This window comes from Eublepharis macularius, chromosome 13 (assembly GCF_028583425.1).
Source record: "Eublepharis macularius isolate TG4126 chromosome 13, MPM_Emac_v1.0, whole genome shotgun sequence".
Classification (NCBI taxonomy): Eukaryota; Metazoa; Chordata; class Lepidosauria; order Squamata; family Eublepharidae; genus Eublepharis; species Eublepharis macularius.
The window spans coordinates 4,444,995-4,459,562 of NC_072802.1; the positions used below are offsets into that span (position 1 = coordinate 4,444,995).

Here is a 14,568-nt window from a genome sequence, read left to right on the forward strand (position 1 = left end):
AATTACCTACCTTGAGTCAGTGAACAATTTCCCTGTCCTTTGATTCTTCATAATTCACCGCATAAATAATATATCATATCTGCTTCAAACTCATTTCAAGTGTTTGCTTATGTGTGAGCTGAAACATTTTTGATTCTAAACCCACACTTATAAGCCCCAAGTCTAATAAAATGTAACTAGCTTAACCTTATCACTGCAAAAATTAAAGGCCAGGAAGAAGTCTGACTTTTTAATTAAAAAACCTCATTCCGGAGATTAGAAATAGCTAGTTATACCATTCACCTCCTTCTACTGGCCATAACAACTTGCTCTGAGCCATATGCTTAAGAGACTGTGTTGAGATGGATGGAGACAAGGGTAAGACTTTCTCTTATTTCAACACACAGCTAGTCACTACCATTTCTTGGGAGCAACTTAAGTCATTGCAAAGCACTCACAAATGACTACTTCTAATTAGTCCCTGAGAGCAAATAAAAGTGCTCAATTAAAAATACTCCACAGATCTTTCCCTAATTTGCATGGCCTTTCGTCCCAACCTTCACGCGTTGCCTGTGGTCCCTGTCCTATCATCTACTGCAAGGAGGTTGCAGCTTTCAGCAGACTGGAATCTGGCATCCCAGTCCAGTGGTTCAGAGTTGAAAAACTTGCCTGCTTCTGGAACCAGGATGCCTGCAGACAAGCTGGTCCCACTTCCTTTTCAAAAACCAGTACCAGATGCAAAGAAATTCAGCAACAGAAAAATGAAGGAACGCACATCCTACCAGGGAAGAAGGTTTCACCTCAAGCCCATTAAGAGAAACATGAGAATAGGGTGGAATCCTGAATAGGGCACCTGTTTTGGGATCAGAGTTCAATGCAGGATGAGCACCTGCAGGTAGAAGGTCACCAAGAAAGACCCTCTCTCTGCTGGAGGAGAGGAGGCCACGACCAGAGCGGACATACGGATCTAGATGGAACAACAGCCTGATGAACCTATTAACTAATTTTGGTTCAGCAATCTCCCACTGCTGACCTAAGAGCGGCAGTTCTCCCACAGAGAAGGTTCAAAGGGAGATTACGAAGTGAGACTACAAGTTCTATCTCCGTAGGCGCAACAGGGACACAGGATCCTTACCTTGTTACTAATTTTCTGCATTCCCCACCTCTACACATATCTCCTTGTACTAATCAAGCTGATTACATTTTGTATCGTACCTCTGCATCCTGACTCCAACTGCTCTTCTCGGTAACACCCCCCCGCCTCCCTCTGACCTGGATACAAGAGTTGATGGATCTTCATTCTTGAGGGCTTTTTTTCTGGGGAAAGAGGTGGCGGAACTCAGTGGGTTGCCCTCGGAGAAAATGGTCACATGGCTGGTGGCCCCGCCCCCTGATCTCCAGAAGGAGGGGAGTTGAGATTGCCCTCCGCGCCGCTCAGCGCCGCGGAGGGCCATCTCAACTCCCCTCTGTCTGGAGATCAGGGGGCGGGACCACCAGCCATGTGACCATTTTCAAGAGGTTCCGCAACTCCGTTCCACTGCGTTCCAGCTGGAAAAAAAGCCCTGCCAGTATCTAAGTTTTGAATCATGGAAGCTTCTACTCTAGAAAACGTTTTCGGACTCTAAGTGCTACTGGACTCAGATTTTGTTCCACTTTAGATGTTTTAAAAGAATAATTCTCCATGGAAACAGACAGCAAAGGCAGGTGCTTCCCCTCTGGAGTTGCCGTACCTTGTCAAAGTGCTCTATAAGGATCTCCACCACGATGTTCTGGAACTTGATATTCATCATTGCCGCAACAGTGTCCTCCTGAGCCCGCATGAGCGTGGGACCAAATATCACTGCCATGTTGGATGGAGACATCAGGTTCTCCTTGCTGTGTGCACATACACTGTCAGGGAAGAAGAGAAGCAGTGACTCGGGGGAGGGAGCGAGATCAGGGAATCGGAGGCTGGAGCCAGTGGCCTGAAGCTAGCGGCCCTCTGAGGACAGTCTCAGGCAATACAGCATCAGTCCCTGCCATGGGAGGCAGTATGAATCCTCTAGTCTGGCTGACACTGGAAGTGCAGCCTTCTCAGAGCAGGACTTTCTGCTGGTGGCCCCTCATCCCAAGACCTAGCGTGACCAAGACTCCAGCTCCAGAAACTGACCTCAGGAAGCCTGGGCTGGAAAACACACTTTTAAAGTATGGATTTGGGAAGAGCTGCCCACAGCCCAGGCCTGGCCTTAATGTGGCCATCCAGAGTGCCCTGAAGTGATTCAGTTTTTAATGGTGTGGAGGTGGAACGCATTCCTACTGACATCAAAACCAGCTGGGAATTTCTGAGAGAAGCAATGTGGCTGCAGCAGGTCTGTCCCTTGGCCGGAGAGGTGACCTGAAGGTGCAGAAATCTGGACACACTATCTGGCCTGTCCTGGCTCCCAGCAGGCCTAACTGCGGACAGCCTTCCATGCTATACACACATTAACACACACTGTACTGTGAAGGGAAAGGAAGAGAGAAGAGAATGGCAGGCAAGCAAAAAAAGAGCAGCTGTGTGTTAGGGGAGGAATCTTAAACCAGTCAGTGGGGCATGGAAGGAGGGAGCAATTCAGCTTTGCAAAGATTCATGGCTTTTCAAGAAACAAAGAGTCTTTTCTTTAAGTTACCCATAAATTCTAAAGTTTCACCCAACACTGGCAGCTATCAAATGATTTACAAACCCAGGCAGGACACATCCGCCCAGGGGATTAGCTGAAGCACTGGGTCTTCACCAGCAAGGCTGGAGAACTAGGTGCAGGGCCTTCCCAGTCACGGTTCTGGGAGCTATTCCCTCCTCTGACAGCTCACCAAGCCAGGCCATTCTCAACAATTCCAAGCCATGAGCCACAAGATATATAAGACAATTAAAGGCCCCCCAAATATATCCAAGCACAAAGGAGGCTGGCTTGGGCATCTCTGCATGAGTCACTGCTCCAGCCTTGCCTCATTTCCTTCCTACTAGGGCAAATAGTTTTGCCACATCTCTGCAAAGAAAGATTCACAGAAGGGGACAGAAAATTCTGATTTTCACACATACCAGAAGAAAAACTTTTAAGGTATTCAAACAAATTAAGCAAACTTTAATTCAGAGGAGAGTTCGGGCTAGCAGAAATTTGGGAAGTGGTCTATGGCCATCAGAAAGATGGCAAAAATGGTGGTGCCATAGAATTTTGGTGCATGGCTGCTGTTAATATCCATCTTCAGTTCTGCTGTCTGGTACTTCTGCTTTGTAAGTCTGGGAATTCCAGGTCACTGATATTTTGATTGTTTACTGCTTTTAATACTGCAAATGCTTTTCACCCATTAATATGGATTTTGTCATAAGCTGCCTCAAAGACCTGTCTGGGTCAGAACTGAGATATATACATCTGTAGGAAGAGGGGAAAGTGAGTCCATGACTAGAAGCCTTGGAAACCAACAAAGCACACAGCAGAAGCTAGCAGGTGGCAAAGGGACCAGGACAGAGAGTGGCCAGAAGACCCCAGACAAGGTCCCCTCACTCTGGGAATCTACAGCCTGCCCAGGCCCTCAAGAGAAGACTGCCAGCAACAAACCATCCCTCCCGCCACAGCACCCTAAACTCCTTGAAGAACCATCAAGAGCAGAGTCACCTGGGCTCAGGAGCACATGGTCTGCAGCTGCTAGAGGAGGTAAGGGCTTTTTGCCTTTCTTGGCTGTGGTGGGTTAAGCTGAGAAGCTAAGGGTGGTCCTCTCTAGCTTTGGGGCTTTTTGTGTGTAGTTTTGTGTTGATTTGAGTGTAGTTTTGAGGCTGAGTGTGTTTGGGCTTGATTGTGTTTGAGGGTGAGTGTGTTTGTAAGGCTGCTGGGGGTTGCTGGAGTACAAGCCACACCCCCCCTTTGTGCTCACCTCCTGTGCTTAGCAGGAAGTGACCTTTTGCATTGAAAAGGCAACTGCTGGGCAGGGGCGCGAGCCTTTGGCGCGAGCCGAAGGGCGAGAGCTAAAGGGCTCTTGGCCTGTGGCTCTTAGCCGGGGGATCATAGCCGTTTTCTTTCCTCTTAGTGTGTTATTCCTAAAACAGAATAATGAAGTCAGAATGCCAGCAGGGGGTTGGGGGCTTTCCAGTGTATTGCACTGAGTGTCACATGTATGACTATCTGCCTTCTGGTCAGAAGTCCTGGATGTGTGCTCGCTGCAAGGAGCTCCTGGTTCTCAGGGAACGAGTACGTACCCTTGAGGCCAAGGTGGCTGACCTGGAGAAGCGGAGACAGTTAGATAGGCACGAGGACAAGATTCTCAGGGACAGGACAGATGTGTCCCACTCTAAAAATGGCAGCGTTCTTGTTGTCAAGGAGAATGAGGATCTTGTGGAATTAGGGCACCGTATTGAGGATAAGGGGAACATGCCCTCAGAAGGGACCTCTTCTTCAGTTGGTGAGCAGGTTTCCTTTCGCATCAAGGAACCATCCTTGGGTGGGGCGGGAGGGAGGCTCTTGGTAGTTGGTGATTCGATCCTTAGACAAGTAGATAGCTGGGTGGCACAACCGCGTTCTGACCGTATGGTGACTTGCCTGCCTGGTGCGAAGGTAGCGGACATTACGCGTGTTATAGATAGGCTGGTAGATAGTGCTGGGGAAGAGTCAGCGGTCGTGGTCCATGTTGGAACCAACGATGTTGGGAAATGCAGTCGTGAGGTCTTGGAACAAAAATTTAGGCTGTTAGGCAGGAGACTCAAGGCCAGGACCTCCAAGGTAGCCTTCTCAGAAGTGCTACCTGTTCCACGCGCAGGGCCAGAGAGACAAACGCAGATCAGGAGTCTCAATGCGTGGATGAGACGATGGTGTAGGGAGGAAGGGTTCAAGTTTGTTAGGCACTGGGATTCTTTTTGGGACAAGCGGGAGCTGTACAAGAGAGACGGTCTCCACTTGTCCCGAGAAGGAACCCGGCTGCTGGCACTTAAAATCAAAAAGGTGGCAGAGCAGTTTTTAAACTAAATGCTAGGGGAAAGCCGACAAGAGATAAAGTGTCTCTGGTTCAGGATGGTTCATCTCAGAGAGATGAAGGGCTAGGTATAACACTTCTACAGGGAGATAGATTAGAGTTGTCAACTGAGATGGAGACAAACAGTGCAGATGACCTAACTACGTCTCGAGGCAAAGTGTGCCGGGGAAGTTACAGGTGTTTATATACAAATGCTAGAAGTGTCCGAGGTAAAATTGGGGAGCTGGAATGTTTAGTGTTGGGCGAATCCATAGACATTGTGGGCATATCAGAAACTTGGTGGGATGAGGAAAATCAGTGGGACACGGTGATTCCTGGATATAAATTATATCGGAAGGATAGGGAGGGAAGGGTTGGTGGTGGGGTGGCTCTATATGTCAGAGAAGGTATACATTCCAGTAAGATTGAGAAGGTAACTGAATTAGATTCGCTTCTGGAAATGCTATGGGTTGAAATTACGGGCCCAAATGGAAACTTAACTGTGGGAGTTTGTTATCGCCCTCCAGATCAGAAAATAGAGGAGGATTATAAAATGATGACAGGATTAAAGATGGCTGCTAAACAAAAAAAACTGTGTTGTAATGGGTGATTTTAACTACCCACACATTGACTGGGCCAATGGGTGTTCGAATCGGGGGAGAGAAAGTGAGTTTCTAGACTGTCTCAATGACTGTGCTATGGAACAGATGGTTACAGAACCTACTAGGGGAGAGGTGATCCTGGATTTGGTCCTCAGTAATGCTGAAGACCTGGTGAGAGATGTAAATGTGATTGCACCACTTGGGAACAGTGACCATAATGTTATTGAGTACAACATATGTATAAATAGGAAATTGCCAAATAAGACCAACACAGCCATGTTTAACTTCAAAAGGGGTAACTTTTCTGAGATGAGGGGGTACGTGAAGAAGAAACTGAAAGGGAAAGTAAAAAAGGTCAAAACACTTGGGGAATCTTGGAGACTATTTAAAACTACAATCCTGGAAGCTCAAATTAAATATATACCGCTGGTTAGGAAAGGCACAAATAGGTTTAGGAAAAGGCCAGCATGGTTAACAAGCAATGTAATAGAAGCTGTAAAAGGTAAAAAGGATTCTTTTAGGCAGTGGAAAACTAGTCGGAGTGAGGTTGATAAAAAGGAGCATAAGCTGTGGCAAAAAAAGTGCAAGTCTGTGATCAGACAGGCAAAAAGGGAATATGAGGAGCATATTGCAAAGAACATAAAGAAAAACAATAAACAATTCTTTAAATATATTAGAAGTAGGAAACCAGCTAGGGAGGCCGTGGGGCCCTTGGATGACCAAGGCGTAAAAGGATTACTAAAGGGTGATAGGGAAATGGCCGAGAAGCTGAATGCGTTCTTTGCTTCTGTCTTCACTGTGGAAGATAAGAAGTGCATGCCCACTCCGGAAGCACTGACTTTGGGAGGGGTTTTGAAAGACCTGAGTCACATTGAGGTGACGAGAGAGGAGGTTATGCGACTGCTAGATAATTTAAAAACTGATAAATCACCGGGCCCAGATGGCATACATCCAAGAGTTCTGAAAGAACTCAAGTGTGAACTTGTAGATCTCCTCACAAAAATATGTAATCTGTCATTAAACTCTGCATCTGTTCCTGAGGACTGGAAGGTAGCTAATGTTGTCCCCATCTTTAAAAAAGGTTCCAGGGGAGATCCGGGAAATTACAGGCCAGTCAGCCTGACGTCAATACCGGGTAAGTTGGTGGAAACTATTATCAAAAATAAAATTAGTGGGCACATTGATGACCAAAAGCTGATGAGGAAAACTCAGCATGGGTTCTGTAAGGGAAGATCTTGTCTCACCAATCTGTTAGAGTTCTTTGAGGGAGTGAACAAACAAGTGGACAAGGGAGACCCGATAGATATTGTTTATCTTGACTTCCAGAAAGCTTTTGACAAAGTTCCTCATCAAAGGCTCCTAAGTAAGCTCAGTAGCTATGGGATAAAGGGCCAAGTCCTCTTGTGGATCGAAAACTGGCTAATTAATAGGAAACAGAGAGTGAGCATAAACGGGCACTTCTCACAGTGGAGGGCGGTGAGCAGTGGGGTGCCACAGGGGTCGGTATTGGGTCCAATGCTTTTTAACTTGTTTATTAATGATTTGGAATTGGGATTAAGCAGTGAAGTGGCTAAATTTGCAGATGACACGAAATTGTTCAGGGTGGTGAAAGCCAGAGAGGATTGTGAGGCACTCCAAAGGGATCTGTCGAGGCTAGAAGAGTGGGCATCCATGTGGCAAATGAGGTTCAATGTAGCCAAGTGCAAAGTAATGCACATTGGAACCAAAAATCCAAAATATAAATACAAGTTGATGGGGTCTGAACTGGCGGAGACTGACCAAGAGAGAGATCTTGGAGTCATGATAGATAACTCACTAAAAACGTCAGCACAGTGTGCGACTGCCATAAAAAAAGCTAATGCTATGCTAGGGGTTATTAGGAAAGGGATTGAAAACAAATCAGCCGGTATCATAATGCCTCTGTATAAATCGATGGTGAGGCCTCATTTGGAGTACTGTGTACAGTTCTGGTCGCCACACCTTAAAAAAGATATCATAGCACTGGAAAAAGTACAGAGAAGGGCAACTAAAATGATTAAAGGGTTGGAACACTTTCCCTATGAGGAAAGATTGAGGCGCTTGGGGCTCTTTAGCCTGGAGAAAAGACGACTGAGGGGAGACATGATAGAGGTTTACAAGATAATGCACGGGTTAGAGAAGGTCGAGAAAGATGTGTTTTTCTCCCTTTCTCACAATACAAGAACTCGTGGGCACTCTATGAAATTATTGAGCAGTCGGGTTAGAACAGATAGAAGAAAATACTACTTTACACAAAGGGTGATAAACACATGGAATTCGTTGCCACAGGAGGTGGTGGCAGCTACAAGCATTGCCAGCTTCAAGAGGGGACTGGACAAATATATGGAGCAGAGGTCCATCAGTGGCTATTAGCCACAGGAGATAGATGGTATTCTCTTTGTGGGGAGGTGGTGCTCTGTTGTCTTGGTGCTGGAAGGAAGGCAGTGGGAGGGCTTCTGGTGTCCTGGCCTCACTGACAGTCCTTTAGATGGCACTGGATTTCTAGCCACTGTGTGTGACAGAATGTTGGACTGGATGGGCCACTGGCCTGATCCAACATGGCTTTGCTTATGTTCTTATGTTCTTAAACGAACATCAGGGGGCGTGGCATCGCGGGCTTAGGGATGGACGCGTGCTGAAGAAGCTCCGCTCCTCCCAACCCCCAATCCTCCAAACTGAGCGTCATAACCGAAATTCTTTTTGTGTATTATGAAAAATCGCACATCTAAAAAGAAGAAAATCGAACTGGGAGCTGTAAAAAACTTGCAACCGCTTTTCTCGGCCCCAGAAAAAGGATCCCAAGGCGGGAAAGAAGCAAGGGAGAGGACAAAGATGGCGGACAGAACTCCCTCATTCGTGAGTGAAACGGCTTGCACAGCTGAGGTGGTCTTAGACCCACAACTTAATAAATTAAAATCTGACATAGTGGATCATATGTCTAAAATGCTTGCCCCTCTAACGGCACAATTAGCAGATATTAAAATGGATTTACAAGCAACGAGCTTGAAAGCTGACAGAGCCCTGGAGGTGAGCTCTACCACACAAATGGAGGTGGGAAAGATTCATGATACCATCATTAACCAACAAGAAAGAATTATAAATTTGGAAATTCAAGCAAGGCAACATCTTCTGAAACTGAGGGGAATAAATGACCCTTTTTTGCTAAATGAGGACTTAATTCCCACACTCACAAATTGGCTTGCCAAACATCTGGAACTAAAGGAAAAGACAACTCCCATTATTACCAAAGCATATAGACTTGGAACACCCAGGCAGCACAGAAATGAATCATTGCCAAGAGATATCATCATAGAGATACCTGATCAAAGTATAAGAAGGAAAATAATAGAGACTGCAAAAATATCAGGATCGATACCGTTCAATGGCACTCCAGTGCAAATATACGCAGACTTACCAAGGGAGGCCTTACAAATAAGGAAAGAGCTAAAACCTATTACAGACGCCCTGAGAAGAGCAAACGTAAGATACAAATGGTTAAATCACATTAAAATCTTAGTGATCCTGAATGATAAACATCACGTCGCGACGGATCTAAACACAGGAACTGAGCTATTGAACAGAATTGGTGTGGAAGAACCCATGGAAACAAGCAAGCAAAATCAAAAGAGAAAATCAACAGACTTGCTCTCTCCCCAAAAAGGGAGCAAAATTCCGATACGGAACGCCTGATAGAAGACGGAAGACAAACGGTTTCAGCTTACTGAACAACTTATGGTTATGTTTCTTATGCTATGTACTATACAATGGAGGTTGCCGGGGGGGGGGGGGGTTAAGGGTCTCAGCACTGCTCCTCATATATAGAACTTTACACTTGGGAACTTAGTTTCCAAAACTGCGGCATGAATATAACGACCCAGTTTGTAAGTTCTATAAAGCTATTAGATTCTGGTAGTAGTTTGTTAAAGGTGTTCAAGTCATTTAAGGTTAATCATAGCATTAGTTGATATCCTAGGGGATAGAGGAGGGGAGGGGAGGGGGGAAATTCCTGTCTTGTATAGCTGGTAGCACGTAAATTGATTGTTAGATTGTTAAATTGTTAATTAGTTAAGAGTGTTTATAAAGATATTTGATATCTTAGGGGTAAAGGGAGGGAAGGGAGGGGGAGAATTTAGGGATTTAAGCTTATTACTAACGCAAGTTTCAACAACTAGGGGAAGGAAGGGAAGGGTTGTATAGTTTAGTATAGTACAGGAGGAAACAAGTTTATAAGGAAGCATTACAAAATTCATATATTTACTTAGTTAATTATATTTAATAAGGAAAACAATAAGGGAAAACTCCCCCCCCCCCAAAAACACAAACAAACAAACAAACAAACAAAAAACCCATAGATAAGTTATAGGGATTAGCTATAAGTGTTTGTGAAATAAGAGAGTGGAATTAAAACAAAGTGCCAAATTGTATGCTTTTTGCTGTTTGATATTATTGTAGTAGATTGGAACTTGTGTTATATAAGAGAAGCAGAATTATATATTTCAAATCATGGCTTCTAAATTTAAAATGACCACTCTGAATGTAAGAGGTTTGGGAAACCCTATAAAGCGGAGAAGAGTTATTTCATTGTTGGCCAAAACTAAATCTCAGGTAATTTTTCTACAGGAAACTCATGCTAAAAATAATGATACAGATATTTTAAAGGCAAGCTGGATTCAGTCACAATACTATGCAGCAGGTAATTCAAAATCGAGGGGGGGTGGCAATACTATGTACAAAGGATCTTCTATTTCAACATAAAAAAACCCTCAAAGATTCTAAAGGAAGATTCATTTTTGTTAAAGGTTCAATTGAAGAACAAAACTACACCTTCGCATCCATTTATGTCCCTAATAATCAACAATTAAATTTCATAGAAGAAACGCTAGGAAAACTGGAGAAATTTCAGGAAGGTCATCTTATAGTAGGGGGGGGGGACCTAAATTACATAATGGATTACAAATGGGACAGAACACATTTTGAGAAAAGAACCACTCAAAAAAATAGGAAGACAAAGTTGCCACCCATCTTAAAAAGACATAACCTTATTGACATATGGAGGCATCTACACGTAGGGGAAAAGGATTATACTTATTACTCTCAAAGGCACAACACATATACCAGGATTGACTTTATTTTAGTTTCTGAATCAATGTTTGAGCAAGCGATTGATTCCCAAATTGGATCGTGCCTAATCTCTGATCACTCCTGGGTCAATGTATTAATAGCATCAGAAACACAAAAACAGTGCTCCAAACAATGGTGTTTGCCGAAACATTTACTCTACAATCACCAAGCAGCTAAAGAAATAGAAAGGATCTTAGAAAGAGTCATAGCTGATAATAACTCTGAAGAAATAAAGGCTAATATACTCTGGGATACGATCAAGAGGACATATTATAGCGCTTTCAGTGAATATAAACAAAGAAAAATTAAAATATAGACAGGATTTAGCAGAGTCCATTAAAAGTTCGGAGGAAGAGCATAAATTGACAGGAAGCAAAAAAACATACCAAATATTAACTGCCCAACGTAAAATTTTAGAAACGCTTGACAGTAACAACGTACATAGAAGTTTAATTAAGTCTAAGCAAAGATATTGGTTTAATACTCCAAAAGCCCTAAGAACTCTATCGAATAAAATAAAACAGAAGAATTTGAAAAATAACATTCACTTACTTCAAGATGAAAATAAAGTAAATTGCCATGATTCCAAATCAATTTTACAAGTATTTAAAGAATTTTACACGAATTTGTATTCATCAATAAACCCCAAACAAACTAAGATTATGGATTTTCTACACTCACTTAAAAATGTAAAGAAATTGGAAGAGAACCATAGATTAATTTTAGAAAAACCTATCTCCTTACAGGAAACCCTAGAAGCAATTAAATTAGCTAAAAATAATAAAGCCACGGGACCTGATGGATACCCATCGGAGTTCTATAAAAAATATGCCACATTGCTAGCTCAACATCTAACTAATACTTGCAATTTAGTTTTGGATGAATGTAAATTACCCCCTACCTGGAACATGGCCGATATAGTGGTTATACATAAACAAGGAAAAGACCCAACAAAAGCTGATTCATACAGACCAATATCACTTCTCAATCATGATTATAAATTATTTACATCAATTTTGGTTCGACATTTAAACTCATTCATAAGCAATTATATCCATAACAATCAGGCAGGTTTTATACCCAAAAGAGAAATTACAGACAATATTTATAAAACGTTAAATTTGATTGAGTATTGCAAAAACAACAGGACTGAAGCATTGTTCCTATCTTTAGATATCCAAAAAGCATTTGATTTGGTTGAGGAAAAATATTTAAGTAGCACCCTTCAATTTCTAGGCTTTGGTGAGAAATTCCTAAACACTATTGGAGCTATATATTCGCAACCTACAGCTAACATTAGACTTAATGGTCTACGTTCAGAAAAAATTGTAATTAATAGAGGCACTAGACAGGGTTGTCCGCTATCTCCCATGCTTTTTGCTATAGCTTTGGAACCCTTCGCAATAGCCTTAAGGGAAAATGAAAATATACTTGGAATCCCCATCAAAGATAGTTCTTTTAAAATGTCACTTTTCGCTGATGACATGCTAATTTACTTAACTAACCCAACAACCTCAATGACACATCTCCACCCCTTGCTAACTGAATTTGGAGCTATATCTGGCCTGGTTGTTAATCAATCAAAATCACAAATTCTTCCTATCAATCTGTCTAAAAGTACTGAAAACCTAATTTGTAAACAGTATAAATATCAATGGGCCTCAAATCATCTTACTTACCTCGGCATTAATATTACTTCCAAATTAAACGACCTCATTAAATTGAACCACCAAAGAATAGCAAACCAAATTAAAGCAGAAATCACCAATTGGAATAAACTAAAACTTAATTGGTTCGATAGATTCCATCTAATAAAATCATTTATATTACCTAAGTTTCTTTTCGTTTTCAGAGCAATCCCAGTAACAATTCCTATAACGCTAACTACTCAATGGCAAACAATGATCAATAGTTTCTTATGGCAAAATAAGCATCCAAGAATTTCATATTCCACGTTGAGACGAAAATCTAGAGACGGAGGTTTTAATTATCCAGATCTGAATTTATATCAACCAGCAATTAGACTTCTAAACTTACTCCAACTCATCTCTGTGGAAACTACAGCAGAATGGATCACCCTTTCCAATACTCAACTGGACAAATTCTCCTTCAATGATTTAATATGGAACAAACAAATAAACAGACCAAAAAGCATTAACAAAAATACGTTTTTATTAGCAATTTTGCAGATATGGGATAAATTTAAAACTAAACTCATTCCAGAAAAATCCAGATTCTCCTCATTTGTTAATCAGTCTTGGTTTCCTCCAGGTCAAGAATCAGATTTCATAAACTTATTTCAACAGGCTAAGATAACAAGATTAATTGACATAGCTACAAACTCAGGCCTGATGGAGAAATCAGAAATAGAAGATAAATTAAAGCAAAAACTGTTATGGTTTAGATACCTATAGATTAAAAATATGATGGAACAAATAGGCATAAAATCAATAATGAAAACTCCCCTGACGGAATTTGAAATGATATTACGATCTTATACAGTTCAAAAAAAAGGAATGATTTCCATACTTTACAGTACATTACTGAACACACTGAACAAAAAGCAAATTCTTTGTCAATCCAGCTGGGCCAAAGATTGCAATGTAGATCAATCTCTTGAGACATGGAATAAGATCTGGACTTCAGCTATATTTAGATCAAATGTTACCCTAACTAAGCTGAAAACATTTAAGATTATTCACAGGTGGTATCTTACGTCTAAGAGACTATCCTATATATATCCATCATCTTCCCCAAAATGCTGGAAAAACTGTGGAGAGACGGGCACGTTTGCCCATTGTTGGTGGGGCTGCCCTTTTATAAAAAGTTATTGGGAGAAAGTGATTGAATCAATCAGAACAATTACAGGATATGAAGTCCCTTTGGATCCCAAAATCTTTTTTTTAGATCAGTGGGAAGACTTAGCAATACCTATGATTAGAAAAGAATTGATTGCAACTCTTTTCGTAGTAGCAAAAAATGAGATAGCGTTGGTCTGGAAGAAAGATCATGCACCCTCTGTAGATTCATGGCTTGAAAAAGTATGGAATCACTTCATAATGGAAAACCATAATGACCTTTACATAGCTGAACAGTTTCCTGCAGATTCCAAGTTCATGGAAAAATGGCTTCCATTTTTTGAATATGCTGATAAAAATAATATCCAGCCTAGATCAAAAATACTTCAAACAATTACTCTCTCTAGAAGCTTTACATTATAGCTTATAAGTTTTGTTGAACTACATAGCTTTTAATTGTATGTGCTTAACTCCCTCCTGTATCAAAATAGTTTTGTACTGGTTAATGTTTCGGTTTATATGTGTACGTTTGTATGTTGTAATGGTTTAACTGCAATAAAAATTTAATTAAAAAAAGAAAAGAAAAGAAACAAACATCAGAGCAGTACTTTATCCTAATCATCAAGGGGACACTTCTCCCCACACAGCAGTTGAAGGAGGGCTTTAGAAACAGATTAATAACATACCCGTTGAAACTTACAGAAATGTCTAGGACAGGAAAAAGCAACCAGTAACGCAACATGGCTAGAGAGCACACTCCAAACTGCACCCAGAGATTGCACAATGAATATCCCTAAAGTGCATTTTCCAGTGTCAAGCACTCAGAGCAGCTTTTTATTTAAATAGAAAATGTCATGTTTCTGGAACTGATATTCTGGTACCAGGAAAAGGCCCATCCTCCATCGGAGAAGCCAGTGCTTGTTTCCAGAGCTTTCCCCTGCTGTACCAGAGCAGCAAAATCTTCCCTCTCACATCTCTTCCCTCTCACACCTCTGTCAGAGGGAACTTGGAAGCAGAAAGAGCAGAACCAGAGCAGTCACTGACAACCAACGCAAGTCAAGCAGGAGGGAAGAGTTCTTCCTCATCCCGTA

General features: G+C 41.9%; 1 protein-coding gene across 1 annotated transcript in view; it reads right to left on the reverse strand.

The window, feature by feature from the left end:
• Positions 1–14,568, reverse strand: part of OPHN1 (oligophrenin 1) — a 142,176-nt gene that overhangs the window by 23,605 nt on the left and 104,003 nt on the right. Inside the window, exon 18 of the mRNA XM_054996265.1 lies at positions 1,710–1,869. Coding sequence (XP_054852240.1) covers positions 1,710–1,869 — 160 coding nt within the window. The remainder of the gene's footprint in view (positions 1–1,709; positions 1,870–14,568) is intronic.